The sequence below is a fragment of the Mauremys mutica genome, chromosome 5 (assembly GCF_020497125.1).
Source record: "Mauremys mutica isolate MM-2020 ecotype Southern chromosome 5, ASM2049712v1, whole genome shotgun sequence".
Taxonomy (NCBI): domain Eukaryota; kingdom Metazoa; phylum Chordata; order Testudines; family Geoemydidae; genus Mauremys; species Mauremys mutica.
The window spans coordinates 141,958,444-141,976,670 of NC_059076.1; the positions used below are offsets into that span (position 1 = coordinate 141,958,444).

Here is an 18,227-nt window from a genome sequence, read left to right on the forward strand (position 1 = left end):
ATCCAACCGCCTCTCGCCTCCCTCCCCCCATCCTTCACCCTCCAACCACTTCTCCCCTCCACACCACCCCATCCTTTGTCCCTCACCTCCCTGCCCCTCCCCCAGGGCTGCTGTCAGAGGGAGGCTCTAACCCAGCAGGCTGCAGAAAGGACCCACAGGCCAGTGATCAGGGGCTCGGCTCAGCGCGAAGGCAGGACAATGGCGGATGAGGATATCTATGAGAACATGCCGATGACAGAAGCTGCTCCCCAGCCCAAAGGTAAACACAAGAGGCTGCACCGGACCCTGGACTCCCGCTGGCCTCTCCTTGGCTTTGCGGTCTCTGCAGAGCGTCCTGGGCAGCGATCGCTTGCTCCACTGACCACAAACCCAGAGCTCAGCCTTGTGCTGGCCAGAGCACCACGGGCAGTGGGCGAGGGTGCTCGGTCAGTGCTTCCCAGTGCGTTCTCTCCCCTGCCAGTCCCCAACGGGAGAAGGGCACAGGGGGAGAGATGGGAGTCCCTGCCCAGCATCCCAGCCTCCTGCCGGGCAGCGCAGTGCCATGGGCTGGCCATAAAAGCCAGCCAGGCTCCCCCTCCCCAGCTCACTGCCACCGTCAGCCTCTCCCAGGAGGAGATCACCAGGGTCAAATCCTCACAGCCCCCATCTCTGGGGACCAGCTCCCTCTCATCCCCCCATTTCACAGTGACACCTCCTTTCCTTACCCTCTGCCCCTTCCCTGCCCGAGCACACGCGTCTAACCGTGAGCAGGGGCAGGGAGATGTAGCTGTGTTAGCAGAGAAGGGTTTTCCCCAGGGCTCGGGGACGGGGGGAGGGAACCTGTTCCTCCAGGGACAAGGAGTAAATGGAGCTGGAAGTGCTGAGATAAGGACCTGGCTGTTTTCCTGAAGCTCCCAGGACAAGGGGCCCCTCTCAGGGCTTTGGCTGGGTGACTGGGCAAGAAAATGGCAAATGAAATTCAGTGTTGATTAATGCAAAGTAACACACATTGGAAAACATAATCCAACTATACCTATAACATTATGAGGTCTTTTCCACTCAAGAGAGGGAAGTCATTGTGGATAGTTCTCTGAAAACATCCACTCAATGTGAAGCAGCAGTCAAAAAAACCAACAGAATGTTGGGAATCATTAGGAAAGAGACAGATAATAAAACAGAAAATATCATATTGCCTCTGTATAAATCCATGGTATGCCCGCATCTCGAATACTGCATGCAGATGTGGTTGTCCCATCTCAAAAAAGATATATTGGAATTGGAAATAAATGGGCAGCCATTTTAAAACAAACAAAAGGAAGTATTTCTTCAGACAATGCATAGTCAACCCGTTGAACTCCTTGTCAGAGGATGTTGTGAAGGCCAAGACTATAGCACGGTTCAAAAAAGAACTAAAGAAGTTCATGGGGGACAGGTCCATCAATGGCTATTAGCCAGGATGGACAGGGATGGTGTCCCTAGAATCTGTTTGCCAGAAGCTGGGAATGGGTGACAGGGGCTGGATCACTTGATGATTCCCTGTTCTGTTCATTCCCTCTGGGCACCTGGCACTGGCCACTCTCCGCAGACAGGACACTGGGCTAGTTGGACCTTTGGTCTGACCCAGTCTGGCCGTTCTTATGTTCTTATGTTTGGATGGGCAGGTGTCCGCTGAACAGAGGCCTGCTCCGGGGGTTGTTTATCTCCTTTGGTTTCAGTGTAATCCAGATGCCGTGTGGCAGCTGTTCTGGATTTGAACACATGAAAGAAGTCCAAGAAGGGTCAGGAGACAGGCAGGGAGACGGGGCTGACAGAAGTGGAGGGTGTGGCCGTAGTCAGCTGCAGCTCTGCACCGAGTTCAGCTAGGCTCTCTGCAGCGACAAAGGAAAACACAAGGGGAATGTAGCCTGCGCTGGGTGACAGAGAAGCTCCTCCCAGAATCTGTTTCAGGAAAGGCTGAGAACTGTAAACTCAGTACATTAGTGAGAGGCAGCTTCACCCTTTGGTTAACGTGAGAGAAGCGACTTCTGCAATGTAAGGGGATTATCTGGGCATCTGAGTGTTGTCTGCTGGTTCCAGGAACCACACCCCATGGGGGAGCAGTGCGAGCTAATGGCTGAGGCCCAGATCAGACAGGGAGGGAGTGCGGCAGGCTGAGACTATCAGGGAGAGGAGAATCCGACAGTCTTGTGTCTCCAAGCAGCTGCCGTTCACCTTGGGGAGACCAAAACCAGAGCACACCGAGCACACTTACTTCTGTCTACACATAGATCCTGGCTCAAATGCAGCTCTAGTCTTCTCTCTTTAATGTGCAGGGGAGACACAGTCTTCGGGCTTTGCCCTGTGATTTGCCCCTTGGCTGCCTTGCAGGGAGGAGCCCAGCATCCTGGGGATGGGTTATCAGACAGGGATGCTGTAGAAAGGCCCTTCTGAGCACACTGCTGCTGTCAGCCCCACTTTTCTCCTGCACAGAATCATTTCCCCTCATTTCACTGCCTCGTTGAGTTCATATTTCATAAGTTGTTTCAGGTTCCTTTTCTCACTTAAAAATACTCCTTTGGGCATGGACTGCACAACCCCTAAACTTCCCTCTCAAGAAATGCTTAGGCAGGGGGGAAATCCTGCTGCCAGATCTCACTCACAGGATGCCTGCCTGGCACTAGAGTCACTCCTGATTTAGGGAGGGTCGCTTTTCACATTCGAGTTCAGGTCAGTTCTGACCTTATTTGACCTCATTCCGCTGTTGCTGTTAACCACAGTCGGGGAATAGGAGGCTGAGCAGGTATTGGATTTGGGGGCTGGAGTTTCCTCAGTCAGTGGCAGTTGAGCTGTAACTTTCCATGGATACATTTCTTCTTCTCCTTCAAGGAAACCCTTCCAAGACATCGGTCCCTTGGCAGCACAGGGCGCGGGGCATCGTCTCTGCTGTCCTTCTCCTCCTGGGTCTGGCCCTGGCCACGTCCCTCCTTGCTGTGACACTTCTATGTAAGTTCAACTGCAGCTCCAAGCCCAACGTTTGCCAACTTCCATACAGGCCAGCTGGCTCGACTAGGCGGGGGAGGGGAACATATTTCAGCAGAATATTGATCATGTTTCAGTCTGTCCCTCCAAATAAATCTCCTGCTCCAGGGAGTTCGAATGGAGCTGTAAGATCTTGCCCTGCTGGTTTGATACTGGCACAAACTTTCTAAGTCTAACGATGGTCCAGCACTGGCACAGGTCACCTGGGGAGGCTGTGGAACCCCCATCAGGGGAGGTTTTTAAAGACAGGTTAGACAACCACCTGTCAGGGATGGTCTGGATGAACTTCATCCTGCCTGAGCATCACCTCAGGGACTTCAGATCACATGTGGCAGCCCCACATGCTCAACCTGCGCTCTGAGGGTCACGCTGGGTCCGTTCCTGACCACATATCACCAGCACGAGCCTCAGCCCCAGGCGTCCTCATGGCACCATTGAAACGCCCTACGGAGAGACCGGATGGCCCAGTGGTTCGAGCGCTTGTCTGGGGGCTCAGACTGCTGGGTTTAATTCCCTGCTCTGCCAAAGAGTCCCTGCCCTGGTGTGACGATGCGGTTCTGGCGAGACCCAACTGAGGTGCCAAATCAGGACCAATTGCTCAAACAGGGCAGTCACAGCCCTAGGCTGGGGTTTTTCCACCTCTAAGGCAAACCAAACAAGCCAGACAAAGAGGACTTCGGTCTTACCCCACTGGCTAACCACAAGTCACAGAAGCAATTTCCTTAGACACTCCAGTCTCCCAGTATCCCCACCAGTGCACTTGTCCTGGGGATGAATGGTTATGAAAACCAACACCCCAATAAAAGAAAAAGGTTCTCTCGATCCCAAAGGACCAAGCCCCAGACCCAGGTCAATATACACATCAGATCTTACCCACAAATCACGCTGTTGCCAGTCCTTTAGAATCTAAAATCTAAAGGTTTATTTACAAAGGGAAAAAGGTAGAGATGAGAGGTAGAATTGGTTAAATGGAATCAATTACATACAGTAATGGCAAAGTTCTTAGTTCAGGCTTGCAGCAGTGATGGAGTAAACTGCAGGTTCAAATCAAGTCTCTGGAGTACATCCCCCGCTGGGATGGGTCATTCAGTCCTTTATTCAGAGCTTCAGTTTGTAGCAAAGTCCCTCCAGAGGTAAGAAGCAGGATTGAAGACAAGATGGAGATGAGGCATCAGCCTTATATAGGCTTTTCCAGGTGTAAGAACCTCTTTGTCCTTACTGTGGAAAATTACAGCAAAATGGAGTCTGCAGTCACATGGGCCAGTCCCTGCATACTTCGCTGAGTCATAAGGCATGTCTGCCTTCTTTCCATGGGTCAATTGTGTAGCTGATGGTCCTTAATGGGCCATCAAGCAGGTTAAGCAGAGCTAACACCAACTTGTCTGGGATATCACCCAGAAGCACATCACCAACTTGAAATACAGACAGTATAGAGCCAATATACAAACTTCAACTAAAAGTGATACATGCACACAGACAGCATAATCATAACCAGCAACCCATAACCTGGTCTTAGACACCTTGTATGACCCCCTTTCCCTAAGATTTGGTGCCACTACAGGACCTTGGTTGCAACCCATGTTTTATATGGTCCCAATTTATATCAATAACGTCACACCTGGAGCCAGCAAACAGAGCTGAAAGCAGGGAGCTGGAGTGGAGAGCTCTTGGAAGAGAGGGGAGACAAGCCCCTGTTCCTTAGGGGCAGTGAGTGGCAAAGACGACTGGTGCCGCCCCGTGCTGGGGGGCCACAATCTAAAGGGAAGGACACGTCACTGCCCCACACGTCTCCTCTGCCCAGCGACCCCCGCACCCAGCACAGGGCCACCATGCACTCCCTGCCCCGCCAGAGTTACCTGTGGGGGGCTCTGTCCTTCTCCCGCTGCACCTCCCTCCTCCCCCCAGCATATTCTGCCAGTCTCCCTGGCCGGGCGAGGAGCAGGAGGGAGCCACGTCTCATGCAGCTGAAGCCGGCCGCTCCAGGTCACTGCTCTGTGCAGGGCAGCAGCTGCCTGAGAGCCTGGCTGGGGGCGCAGGGCAGGGACGCCCCCACCAGGGCCCCGCTGCTGGGGACAGGGGCTGAGTGAGCCGGAAACGTGCCAGGGGGCCAGGGGACTCCAGCTTGCTCGACCCCTGTCCCTGGTAGCCTGGCCTTGATGGGGTAGCCCCCGCCACCTCCCCACCAGGCTCTCTCAGGCAGCCGCTGCGCTGCACAGAGCAGAGACCCTGAGTGGCCGACATGAGAAGTGGCTGGTCTTGCCCCCTCCACTCCCTACCTGGGCCCGGCTGTCGGGGAGGGGGCTGAGCGTGCCGGGGGTCAGCGTCAGTGGGAGAAGGACACAGCCCCTCTTCCTCCTTCCCCACCCCCCGGCATGCCAAGCAGAAATCGGGGGTGGTGCTTCACCCTGCACACACCCCCTATGCGTCGCCTCTGGCGAGTGTGTTCTGGAGAGTTTGCTGGTTTGCGGTGTTCAGTTTGCAGAGGCTGGTACGGGCCGTGCGCTGAGCGATGCAGAGCCTGTGATCACATCAGATCGGGCGAGGGGCTTCCCTGGTTAGGGGGCCAACAAAGGCAGCCAAGCCGTGGGAAAGAATCCAGCAAACAACTGGAAACAGAGGATTTAGCGTGCAGGATTGAAAGGAGAGTTTGGGGGAGGGGCGGTGACGTTCTGTTTTTGTGTGGTGTGGGGTTTTCTTTCTCCTTGGCAGGCGCTTAGGCAGGAAGGGTGTGACAGACACAGAGGCAGCAGTGGTAGTGACCCAAGCAATGGAACAGACAGTGACCAGATGACCAGATGTGGAAGCTGCGGGATGTACATGTTCCTGGTGAAGGTACCTGAAAAGAGCTTGTTTGTATGAAGCGCCGCCTGAGAGAGCTGATGGAAGAGAAGAGCCGAGGATTGGAGATGCAGGTGGAAACTCTGGTTGAGTTTTGAAGGGGATTCGAGCAGATGATGGAGGGAAGGCCAGAGGAGGCTGAAGGGAAAACTCAGGACTGGCAGATCCAAGCTGGACTGGAGAACGCGGCGGGGAGACTGCTGGGTGAGTAAAGTGGCCAGTGGAAACGTGATGATGAGAACCGGGCAGAGGAAAAGACCAGCTAGTGAAGGAGAAGTGGAGCTCAGGAATAGGTTTGCTGAGCTGGAAAGTGAAGAAGGCTGCAGCAGGGAGTAGCAGAAGGTGGGAGGGCCAGGGAGAAGAGAAGAGCAGCTAGTCCTACAAGAAGAGGGGAAGAGTCAATGTACATACCCAGAGTTCGGAGCCCCGGGAGGACAGAGGGTGACTTGCAGTAGATCGCAAGGGAGAACAAAAGACAAGAGGACTTTCATGCAGAAGGAACGGGAGGAAGGCTGGAGAATGGCACCAACACCAGGAAGAGGCAGGTCTACGTGATTGGTGACTCTTTACTGAGAAGAATGGACAGGCCTGGCACCAGAGCTGATCCAGGGAACAAAAGGGTGAGCTGTCTGCCGGGAGCTAAATAAAAATAATTACCTATATTATAGAACTAGAAGGGACCCTGAAAGGTCATTGAGTCCAGCCCCCTGCCTTCATTAGCAGGACCAAGTACTGATTTTGCCTCAGATCCTTAAGTGGCCCCCTCAAGGAGTGAGCTCACAATCCTGGGTTTAGTAGGTCAATGCTCAAACCACTGAGCTATGCCTCCCCCCCCCAACATATAGGATGTGGACCTGAGGCTGAAGAGGATCGTAATGGGAGCAGGAACGACTCCACTGATTGTCCTTCATATGGGAATAAATGATACTGCTAGATTCTTGCTGGAACGGATCAAAGGAGATGATGCCAGGCTGGGGGAGACACTTAAAGAAATGGAGGCTCAGGTGATCTTCAATGGGATTCTACCTGTCCCTAGAGGAGGAGAAAAGAGGTCAAACAAGATGATCAACAGACGATTCAGGCAGTGGAGCTATAAGAAGGTTTCTGGGCTGTTCGATCACTGGGAGGTATTCACAGGCATAGGACTGTTCTCATGGGATGGACTCCACCTAAGTAGGGAGGGAAATAGATTCTGGGATGGAGGGTGGCACAACTGATTAAAAGAGCTTTAAGCTTGGAATTCAGGGGAGACAGTTGAGAGATGCTCATGTAATCTCCACTTCTGATTCTAATATTGAGCAGCAGAAAATCAAGTAAGAGCAGACATAGGAGAAAGGAACAGCAGAGGGAAGGAGAATGGACATCAAGAGGAAAGACAGTTCCCAAACCAATGATGCTAACAACCAAGTAGTAGGTGATACTGGCAGTAGCATGACTGTGCCTAATCGTGTGAGGAGCCCTGGCGAAGCCGAGCAGAAACAGGATGTTAGGAATCATTAAAAAGGGGATAGAGAATAAGACTAAGAATATCTTATTGCCCTTATATAAATCCATGGTACGCCCACATCTTGAATACTGCATTCAGATGTGGTCTCCTCCCCTCAAAAAAGATATACTGGCACTAGAAAAGGTTCAGAAAAGGGCAACTAAAATGATTAGGGGTTTAGAGAGGGTCCCATATGAGGAGAGATTAAAGAGGCTAGGACTCTTTAGCTTGGAAAAGAGGAGACTAAGGGGGGATATGATAGAGGTATATAAAATCATGAGTGATGTGGAGAAAGCGGATAAGGAAAAGTTATTTACTTATTCCCATAATACAAGAACTAGGGGTCACCAAATGAAATTAATAGGCAGCAGGTTTAAAACAAATAAAAGGAAGTTCTTCTTCACAAAACTTGTGGAACTCCTTACCTGAGGAGGTTGTGAAGGCTATGACTATAACAGCGTTTAAAAGGGAACTGGATAAATTCATGGAGGTTAAGTCCATTAATGGCTATTAGCCAGGATGGGTAAGGAATGGTGTCCCTAGCCTCTGTTTGTCAGAGGATGGAGATGGATGGCAGGAGAGAGATCACTTGATCATTGCCTGTTAGGTTCACTCCCTCTGGGGCACCTGGCAGTGGCCACTGTTGGTAGACAGATACTGGGCTAGATGGACCTTTGGTCTGACCCGGTACGGCCGTTCTTATGTTCTTAAGCAACTAAGGTGTCTATACACCAATGCAAGAAGCCTGGGGGACAAAATGGAGGAAGTAGATCTACTGGTGCAGGAAGTGAAACCAGATGTTACAGGGAAAACAGAAACGGTGGAATAGTAGCCAGGACTGGAGTACAGACAATGGAGAGTATGTGCTGTTCAGGAAAGACAGAAATGAAGGTGAAAGTGGTGCAGTAGCATTGTATATTGATGAGGAGATAGACTGACTGTAAAGAAATCAGAAGTGCTGGAACGGCTTAATGAGAGACTGTTTGGGTCAAAATCACTTTGGGGAAGAAAGCTACCAGAGGCTCCCCTGAGATAGTGCTTGGGGTCTGCTACAGACCCCAGGATCCTATGTAGATATGGATAGAGACCTCTGGAATACCTTTAATGACATATATACTCCTGGGAGTGTGTGATTATGGGAGACTTTAATTTCCCGGATATAGATTGGAGGACAAGTGCTAATCATCATGATAGTGCCCACACTTTCCTGGCTGTGAGAGCTGACAGATTTCTTCACCACATAGTCACCAAACTAACAAGAGGTGATGCCATTTTCGATTGAGTGTTGGTGAGTCGGGAGGACCTCCAGAGAAGAACTGGCTGTAGGGGACAACCTTGGTTCGCGTGATCATGAGCTAATTCAATTTCAACTAAATGGAAGGATAAACAAAACTAGGTCTGCAACTAGGGGCCTTCATTTCAAAAGGGGAAACTTTATAATATTAAGGCAATTAACTAGGGGAATGGACTGGGCGAAAGGACTCAAGGATCTGAAAGTGGGGGAGGCTTGGAATTACTTTCAGTCCAAGTTGCAGAAGCTCTCTGAAGCCTGCATCCCAAGCAAGGGGAAAAACTTAGAGTTGCAGACCAGGCTGGATGAACAAGCATCTCACACAGGTGATTAAGAGAAAGCAGAAATCCTACAAGGAATGGAAGATGGGATGGATCAGCAAGGAAAGCCACATCTTGGAGATCAGAAAGTGCAGGGAAAAGTGAGAACTGCTGAGAGCCAAGCAGAGCTGGACCTTGCAAAGGGAATTAAAACCAACAGTAAATGGTTTTATAGCTATATAAACAAAAAGGGACTGCCCGACACGGAGGGTGTGTTGGAGATTGGAGATAATCTAGTCATGGGCGAATGCTAAAGAAATATTTTGCCTCCATTTTTAATAAATGGAATGAGGAGTTTAGGGGTAGTGGCAGGCTGGCTAATGGGAACGAGGGTATGGAAGTAGAAATTACCACATCTGAGGAGGAAGGCAAACTCAAACAGCTTAATAGGACCAAACTGGGGGGCCTGGATAATCTCTATCCAAGAATATTAAAGAAACTGGCACGTGAAGTTGCAAGCCCACCAGCGAGGATTTTTAATGAATCCATAAACTCAGGGGTCAGACCCTATAACTTCAGAATTACTAATGGAGTTCCTATATTTTAGAAACAGGGATAAGTAATTCAGAAAACTACAGACATTTTAGTTTGACCTCAATTGTATTCTAGGTCTTCGAACAAATTAAGAAAGAAAAAGTAGTCAGGGGCATAGAGGTTAACAGTAATTGGGATAAAATACAACATGGTTTTACAAAAGGTAGCTCATGCCAAACGAACCTTCTCTTTCCTTGAGAAGATAACTGATTTTGTAGAGAAAGGAAATGCAGTAGATCTCATCTATCTGGATTTCAGGGCATTTGATACAGTTCCACATGGGAAATTATGAGTCAAATTGGAGAAGATGGGGATTAATATTGCTGTTAATCCCTATGTGCGTGACCTAGCACTTTGCACTACTAAATTTCATCCCATTTCTACTCAAGGGGTCAAGGCTGTCCAGCTCTACTCGTATAATATTCCAGTTCTCCTCCACGCTGGATATTGACCTCCCAACTCTGTGTCATTTGCTGATTTCAGTAGCACACTCCCCCTTTTTGTGCAAAGGTCTTTAATGAAAACATTAAATAAGATTTGTTCTAAGACCGGTTCCTGAGGAACTCCACAAGTAACCTCCCTCCCTCCCTCCTGACAGTTCACCTTTGAGCATGACCCATTGTAGTCTCCCATTTAACTGTAGTCTCCCATTATCCACCTTTCAATGAGGCCGGGAAGGAATTTTCCCCCAAATCAGATTGGCAGAGACCCTAAGGTTTTTTGTCGTCTTCTGCAGCCTGGGGCACGGGTCACTTGCAGGTTTGAACTAGTGTAAATGGTGGATTCTCTGTAACTTGAAGTCTTTAGATCATGATTTGAGGACTTCAGTAATTCAGCCACAGGTTATGGGCCTATTACAGGAGTGGGTGGGTGAGGTTCTGTGGCCTGCAGGAGGTCAGATTATGATTATGATGGGCCCTTCTGGCTGTAAGGTCTATGAGACCTGTCTCTGCCTTTGCTCTCCACCTGTAAAACGGGGGGAGGAGATTTCCCTACTTCACAGGGGTATCGTGTGACATTAAATAATATATTCAAGCAGGGCCGGTTCTAGGTTTCTTGTTGCCCCAAGCAAAAAAAAAATTTGGCTGGCCCCCACCCCAGCTCTGGGCTCCCCCCCACACCCGCACCCCCTGCTGCCCCAGGCCTGGGCTCTCCCCCTAACCTGCACCCTCCTGCTGTCCCAGCCCTGGGTCACTGGTAACTCGCTCCCAGGGCAGGTCATTCAACAGGAATTTTGGATGTGCATAGAACATGGACAGGATTGATTCCCATATGGTTACAGAACTGCAGTAAAGTGGAACCATTTTCAGCTTGTGTGATTGGAGGATATCTGGATGCATATTGTAAGACTGTCCTGCATAAATGAGGAAAAGTTGAGATGCCTTTGTTATTCTTTTGTTCCACTCTTTGTTTCTATGGGGAATTTGTCAATGCAATATCACTGTCTTCCTTTTAAACAAACAAACAAAAGGCAATGGCTGTTGAAAATAGAAATTCCAGTCCTAAAAACCACTGGGAAGCATATCTTGCTCATTTTTATCCTACTTTTTCTACAGCAAATTACAGTGGATCAGTGTATTTGATTTGGGAGAAATGAAGGAACAGCTGCCCAAATTGAGCTTGAGCACTCCTGAACTTTGAGGGGGTTCAAATCTGGAAGGCAGGTGCTAGATTCCCTTTCTGAATATTGGATAAATCTAGAAAGGGAAAGTCAAATTCTGCTTCCATGGCTCAGAAGTGGAAATCCTCCTAAGTGCCTGGTACTGAATCTAAGGATGCCCAGGTCCAGAGCTTCCCCTCCCTTACTTTTCATTTTAAATTCTAGTGGGATCCATGTACCTCCCTTGCTAGGCTTCAGATAGAGAGGGGCACTGTCCATTTAGTCCACCTAATTCCTTCTTTGGGGGCTGCAAGGTGAGGTCACACCACTATCCCTAATCCAGTCTGGGGAAGTCTTCTGAAGGGGATATCTGGGGCAAAGCCTTCTACTCCTTGAGCACACTTGTTCCCCATTCACACTGCCACCCCTTCTAGCAGCTCTCAACTCACAGCAAGCTGCAGCACGGCTCAGCTACCTAACTCCCTACCTCTCCCTTTCCTGTTGACAGCGTCCAAGGGATTGCTGGGAAATGTAGTTCTTTCCCTGCTCCAGGGCTGGCTCTATTGACAGGGAGCCAGGCAAGGAACTACAGCTCCCAGGGTCCCGTGGATTCTCAGCTCCCATGCTGGATCCCCAGCTGCTCCGTGGCTCTGCTTCTGCAGGGTTGTGAGAGGGGAGGACGTGAGTTTAAAAAAAAGAAGAAAGGTCCTGCTTTCCATCGCGCTGGTGCTGCACAAACACACAGTAAAATGAGGTCATAGAATCGCAAAACCATCAGGTGAGAAGGGACCGCAGGGGCATCTAGTCTAACCCCGCCAAGATGCAGGATTTGTTGTGTCTGACCCATCCCAGACAGATGGCTCCAGCCTCCTTTTGAAAACCTCCTCTGAAGGGGCTTCCATAACCCCCTGAGGTGTCTGTTCCATCGTCTTACTGGTCAAACAGTCAGGAAGTTTGTCCTGAGATTTAATCTCAATCTATTATCCTGGAGTTTGTAGCTCCCTGCTCCACAGAGCTGACGCCCTACGTTAAGACGGTGTAACATACACCAGGAGAGAGCCCCGAAAGGGGCCTTGGCTGTGCCGGTGTCCCTCCTCGGGAGGGAAGCTGTCCAAGATTAAAATAAAAGACGTCATAGAGAACAGCCTCGCGCTCGGAGCATGTTCCTTCTCTGCGCGTGGCTGGTCTCCAGCCGCAGTTCGGTTCAGTCGCTGACCTGCAGATGTGATTTCTAGATCTCCGGGGACAGAGCAAGCTGCAAGCGGTTGAAGAAGCGGTGCAGAAGCTCCAAGTCTCTCTGCAGCCTGACGACGCCTCGGATGCATCAGCAAAGGGATCGGACAGTAAGTCGCAGGACGAGGGTCTTAGGCATCAGGGTGGGGTCAGTTCCCCTCCCTTGGCCTGGAAGCTGAGCACTCTCCTGCCTACAGGGATGGTGGGTGCTTGGCATCCTCCTGCTCCCCTCCATAGACTTCCCTGCCAGGTAGTCCCGTCCCCTGTCTAACGAGCTGCTGCTCTGCACCTTCCTCTGCCAACAGAGGCTCTGTTCCCAGGGACGGGTGGCTGCTCCTGGCTCCCTTCCTAGCAGTGGCAGGCTGGCTGCATCCGCCCCATGCTCCTGCGCAAGATGCCTCGAGGTCACCATCTTCCGTCCTTTCACTGATGCTCCCTTCGCTCCATAGTTTTCACCTTGGCCCCTGTATTGTCAGGGTTGCATTGGCGGGAAAGACGGATGCAGCTCAGGAGACACACAGGGGCCGAATTCAGACCCTGGTGTAAGCAGGATGTCAGTGGAGCTGCACTCGTGGGTCTCCATTTGCCCCCCAGTCCCTGAGCCCTCCCTGTGCCGCTCCAATAATTTGGGTACCTGCCACAGTCCCATTGCTGGAGGCAGAGCGCCCCCTTGTGGCCACGTCTCACAACTGTCTGTCTGTCTGGCACAGGGCTGCACATACAAACCCGTCCATGGATCAGGTTATTCAGCGTCCAGTCAGAAAATGGGCCTGAACTAAACCCCGGAACAGAACTCGCCTGAATGCTGGGCTGTTCAAAATCCCAGCCTGGAGCCCAGGGCCAGGGCTCGGGGCCACGGATGTTCTTGCAGCCCCAGCTCTGCCCCATGCTGCAGGGGACCCACTCACAGCTCACAAGGGGGGAGTGATTGAGAGGAGGTGGCTGGGGAGATTGAGGGGACAGGGCTAGAATTCAGGAGAGCTGGGGTCAATTCCCAGCTCTGCTGCAAACTTCCTGTGTGATCTTGGGCACCTCTCCCTGCACCTCAGTTCCCCTGCAGGAAAATCATCCTTTATTTCTCCCACCTCGTGTCTATTTTGACTGTGAGCTGTTGAGAGCAGGGACTGTCCCCTCCTGTCCGTACAGCGCCTGGCACACAGGGGCCTGCAGGTGCTGCTCTACTGCACGTGCTGATAATCAAGTGTTCTGCATCTCCACTGACGTCGCTGTGACTTTCTTCTAGGTCTGCAGCTATTGGATGAAGCGCAGGCAGGAGTCCGGCTGCTGAAAGCCCAGCTGGGTAACGTCAATGCAGCGTATGGAGAAATCCAGATCCGTCTGGACAGCGTCAGTGCAGCATATGCAGAAATCCAGATCCGTCTGGACAACAGTGCAGCGCAAGCAGCAGTGCAAGGTCGCTGCTGTAAGTACTAGCTGCAGTTCTGGCTGGTGCCGTTTCTGCTGGTGCTGAGGATGAACAGAGGATTTCAGGCTCCCAGGCTGACAACGCAGTGACTTTCTTCAGCACCAAGTTCTCTTCCTTTGAAAATCACTGGTGGCTGCACCTGGGCCCACACTGTGGTGATCGGTGTGGAATTAAATTACACCCTAGGCCTCGTTAGCCTAATGGGAGCACCCAGCTGTCAGCTCTTCTTAGATGCTCCAAACCCGTCAGGTCACAGGCAGAAAGTAACCCTGGCATTTCAGCGTATGGGGCGTTACTTTCAGAACCATCCCTAAGCCAGCGCCCCCAGCAGGGTGTTGTGGGAGGTGCCAAAGTGCAAGATACCCAAGACCTTCACCACTTATGATCAATGAAAATTGTTGATTCAAAACCAGGAGATCTTCTATCTTGGGCAGCTACATTCCCCCTCCTGAATTCCCCCTGCCAGCTCAGCTGAACAGTGAGTCTCCCCTTTCCCATTACAGCCGTGCTACTCTGCACTGGGACCAGCGCCCATGTTCCAGCCCAGATGCAGCTGCATTTCAGTGCTGGAGGAGTGACCCCGTGGTGTCTGCTTTCTGCAGCACTCTGTGGGATCCATCCCGAGGCCACAAAAAGTTTCTTATTGTGATGCTGGAGAATCAGGATTCAGAAGCTCCCTGGGCTGGGGGCAGCTGAAGGGAAGGGGAAATGCAGCACTAAAAACCCTGAGCTCCCTGCGTGTGTCCCTGTGACTTTAGCCCGGACATCTCACCTCAGTTTCTGCTCCTAGGTGACATGCTGAAAACGGGGTTATCCGGATGCTGGAGGTTTTACGGTGGGAACCTGTATTACTTTTCACAAGGAAAAATGTCATGGGACAAAGCCGAGCAGTACTGTGTGTCTTGGAACTCACACCTGACCTCTGTATCCTCCCAGGCGGAACAGGTGAGCGTAGGAAGCTCCGAGGGGCTTGGATAATGGGTCAGTGCCTTGTTTCACACCATTAGGAGGTGGTAGGTGGCAGCTGAGGTTCCGATTCTGCGATGTGCCTTTTGGCAAACTATCGGAGAGGATGTGAAGCCTTAGTACCTGACTCAGGGCATTCACCCATCAATTTAAAACAGAGATGGGCAGAGGAACAGAGCCAGGATCTGGGGTGCCGGGAGGAGGTGGGGAGATTTGGAGTCAGGCTCATTTCTGATTTTCCCTACTTCCAATGTAGCATTTCCTGCAAACCCAATGGCCTTTCCCAGTGAGGACCCCTTTGATCCCTCTCCCCAGGCCTGAGCTCCTGCTGGACAATCTAGAAGCCTGTATCTGGAAGGCTTGTGTGCAAGGGGCCATGCACCTCTCAGAGAATCCTCGCTCCCCACGTGCCCACTGCAGCCCTCACCCCAGGCCTCTGCGGCACTTTCGGAGGAGGAAAATCCCACCCTCCGGCAGGGCCAGACTTTGCACCCAGTTCTCTGCTCCGAGCTTTGCCTCCTACAAGGGCAGGGGGCTGGTGTGAACTCTGAGGTGCCCGTCAGTACCTGCCGCAGCCCAGCTCGGAGGGGGCCGTGGGGGGAGTGTTCTGAGACAGGTCCCTGCTGTTAGCCCCAGGCAGATACAGATGCAGACGCAGACACAGAGCTGCTCCAGGGCTCCCTCAGGGCCTCCCAGCTAGTCACTGTCAGCGTTGGGGGCAGGACACCGCGTCTCCCGCTGCCCAGTGCCCTGCTCACACCACCAGACGCCCTTTCCTCTCCCCCAAAATCTGTTCAGCCCAGGCAGCTGCGGCTGCATCCTGCAGCCTCTCTTGGGTGACCTGCACATGCTGCAAACTGTGTTGTGCAGGAGTTTCTCTCCAGCGAGACCAAGGGACAAGATCACTGGATTGGACTCACCGACCGGGAGACAGAAGGCAGCTGGCGCTGGGCGGATGGCACAGAATACAGAGCAGACGCAAGCAGGGGGTGAGTAAAGCTTGAGAGACGTGATTATTTATTACACGTTTGGTCACAAGCTCTTTCGGGCAGCGTCTGTGCGGCCCCTGGTGTCTATGCAGCACCCGGCACAGTGGGCCCGATCCTGAGGGAGGCCCCCGGGCGCTGCCACGACAGCAGTGAATCCCCTCAGGAATTTCTGCTAATGCCCCTTTGCTTAGAGCAGGAGCCGAAACACGGAGTGTGTGTTCAGTGCCCACTGAGACCCAGGGCCAGAGCCTCCCCTGGGGTAACTTGGCATTGACTTGAATGAACCACAGGGATTTACACCAGCTGAGGATCTGGCCCCAAGTCGACTCAGTGCAGCCAGGGGAGTCTGGAGTGAGTGGCAGGTTCCCGCTCTCCTTGGGATTGCGCTGCGCTCTCCCCTCGGTCAGGCTGGGCACGGGGAGGCTGTGGGGCCGGGGGCATGGCCGGAGCCAGCTACAGTCGGTGAAGTGACCTCAGGGGCTGTGGGCGAGGCCCATAAGCAGGGCCAGGGAGAAGTTAATGACTGACCCCCGCTGCCCTCTCTTCCCGTTCCTGCGTTCCCATCCCGGGGGTGCCTGGGACGTGCTGTGCCACCTGCTCTGGTTCTGGGCACTGAGATCCGAGTTGCTGCTGCTCAGCGTTTGGAGCCACACACTGACTTTGGCTCTTTGCTGGCCTGTCAGGCGCAGGGCAGGTGCTACCCCCGGCCGTCAGAAGCCCTTCATTACCATGGCCACAAGAGCTGTGGAGAACTCTGAGGGGTGGCCGGGGGGTGCATCGCTTCACCGCGTCATTGCTGGGTGTCTTGGTCCCCTGCCAACAACAGAGTCCACAGAGCAGAACTGAGCTCAGGAATTGGCTGTGGTTCTCCACGGAGACATTAACACTCTGATCCGTAGGTTCTGGGCGGAGAATGAGCCAAACAATCACGATCCAAAGAACGATGGTGGAGAAGACTGTGTTCTCACCGACCCAGGAAACCGGAATTTGTGGAATGATTACAAGTGCACTCAGCCTTTCAGGTGGATTTGTAAGCGGGCCCATGGATAGGCTGGGCTGTGACATGCATGTCCCAGCTCCTCAGAAAGTGCCTTAATTTCCAAGCTATGGAGCATGTTTTCCAGTCACCTGCCGATGAGGAGCCCTGGGCACTGGAGGGGGCCACATGGGATGTGCATCGCAGGGACGCTTTGTCTTGCTGTGATATTTCTGGCTTTAGCAGCGACAGCTGCCCTTATGCTGCTCAGTGTGGCTGGCTCTGTAATTTGTATGTTTCCAGGTCTATCGCTTAATAAAATCCTTGGATCGTGGGTCGTGGAGTTATTGTTTCACAATCACCCAATAAATAATGATTTTCTTGACTTCTGGTAGTCAGACCTGTTCATTATGACAACAGCACCTCCGTTATCAGCCTCTTTGATTATAATGTCAGGGTTATTTCTGAAGCTGTGGATGGCATTGCGTTCTGCACGACTTAGGTTATGAGGCAAGCAATGTTGTTTTTCCACAATTTCTGCCTGTGCATGTCGGCGGAAGCATTCTGTGTATAGGTCCAGACAGTGATGAGCTGCCAAAATTATAACAACCGGTTCCCTCCTCACCCCAGGATCATGCCCCCCCCCACCCAGGGACCCCTGCCCCATCCACCCCCCTTCCCTGTACCCTGACAGCCCCTGGAACCCTTGCCCCTGACTGCCTCCCACCGCCCCCATCCAACCTCTGATCCTTTTTGACTGCCCCACCAGGACCCTTGCCCCTATTCAATCCCCCTGTTCCCTACCCTCTGACCCCCCCCAGCCCCTATCCACTCCCCCCCACCCCCGAACTCCCCTGCCCTCTCTCCAACACCCCCTCCCTGCCTCCTTACCACGCTGCCTGGACGTGGCTGGCTTTGCTACAGTCCGGCTGCGGCTGGAGCCGGTAGCCCGGGGATGCAGGGCCGGGGCAGGAATCGCGCGGCTGGAGAATATGGCGGGAGCCGGGCGGCCGGAGCCTGGCGGTTGGCCGTCTGGAGCCGGGGAGGGCTGCGGCCAGAGCCACACAGCCGGAGCAGGAGCCGGGCAGCCGGGGCCGCCGCCGGGCCCGGACCCCAGCATCTGGGTAGGTGGGGTCGCGGCCGCCGCCCTGCCTGGAGCTGGGGACATGGGGCCGGGCCGGGCCGGGCCAGGCAGGGCCGCGGCCGGAGCTCGAGCTCGAGCCCGAGCCCGAGCCCGGCAGCCGGGGAGGGCCACGGGGCCGGGCAGGGCCTCGGCTGGAGCCGGAGCCGGAGTCTGAGCCGGGCGGCCGGGGAGGGACGTGGGGCCGGGCAGGGCCGCGGCCGGAGCCCGAGCCCGGCGGCCGGGGAAGGACGCGGGGCCGGGCAGGGCCGCAGCCCGAGCCCGAGCCTGGCAGCCGGGGAAGGACGCGGGGCCGGGCAGGGCCGCGGCCGGAGCCAGAGCCAGAGCCAGAGCCGGGTGGCCGGGGAGGGACGTGGGGCCGGGTAGGGCCGCAGCCGGGGCGGGACGCGGGGCCGGGCAGGGCTGCAGCCCGAGCCTGAGCCCGAGCCCG

General features: G+C 53.3%; 2 protein-coding genes across 2 annotated transcripts in view; one reads left to right on the forward strand and one right to left on the reverse strand.

Moving 5' to 3' along the window:
* LOC123371817 (C-type lectin domain family 4 member F-like) overlaps positions 1 to 18,227 on the reverse strand; it is a 241,955-nt gene that overhangs the window by 199,646 nt on the left and 24,082 nt on the right. The window lies entirely within an intron of this gene.
* Positions 58 to 16,991, forward strand: LOC123371091 (C-type lectin domain family 4 member F-like). Its single transcript, XM_045018286.1, has 7 exons — positions 58 to 259; positions 2,845 to 2,961; positions 12,302 to 12,409; positions 13,543 to 13,722; positions 14,516 to 14,670; positions 15,562 to 15,680; positions 16,580 to 16,991. The coding sequence occupies exons 1-7, from the start codon at positions 199 to 201 to the stop codon at positions 16,728 to 16,730; spliced, it is 891 nt and encodes a 296-aa protein (XP_044874221.1). The 5' UTR covers positions 58 to 198; the 3' UTR covers positions 16,731 to 16,991.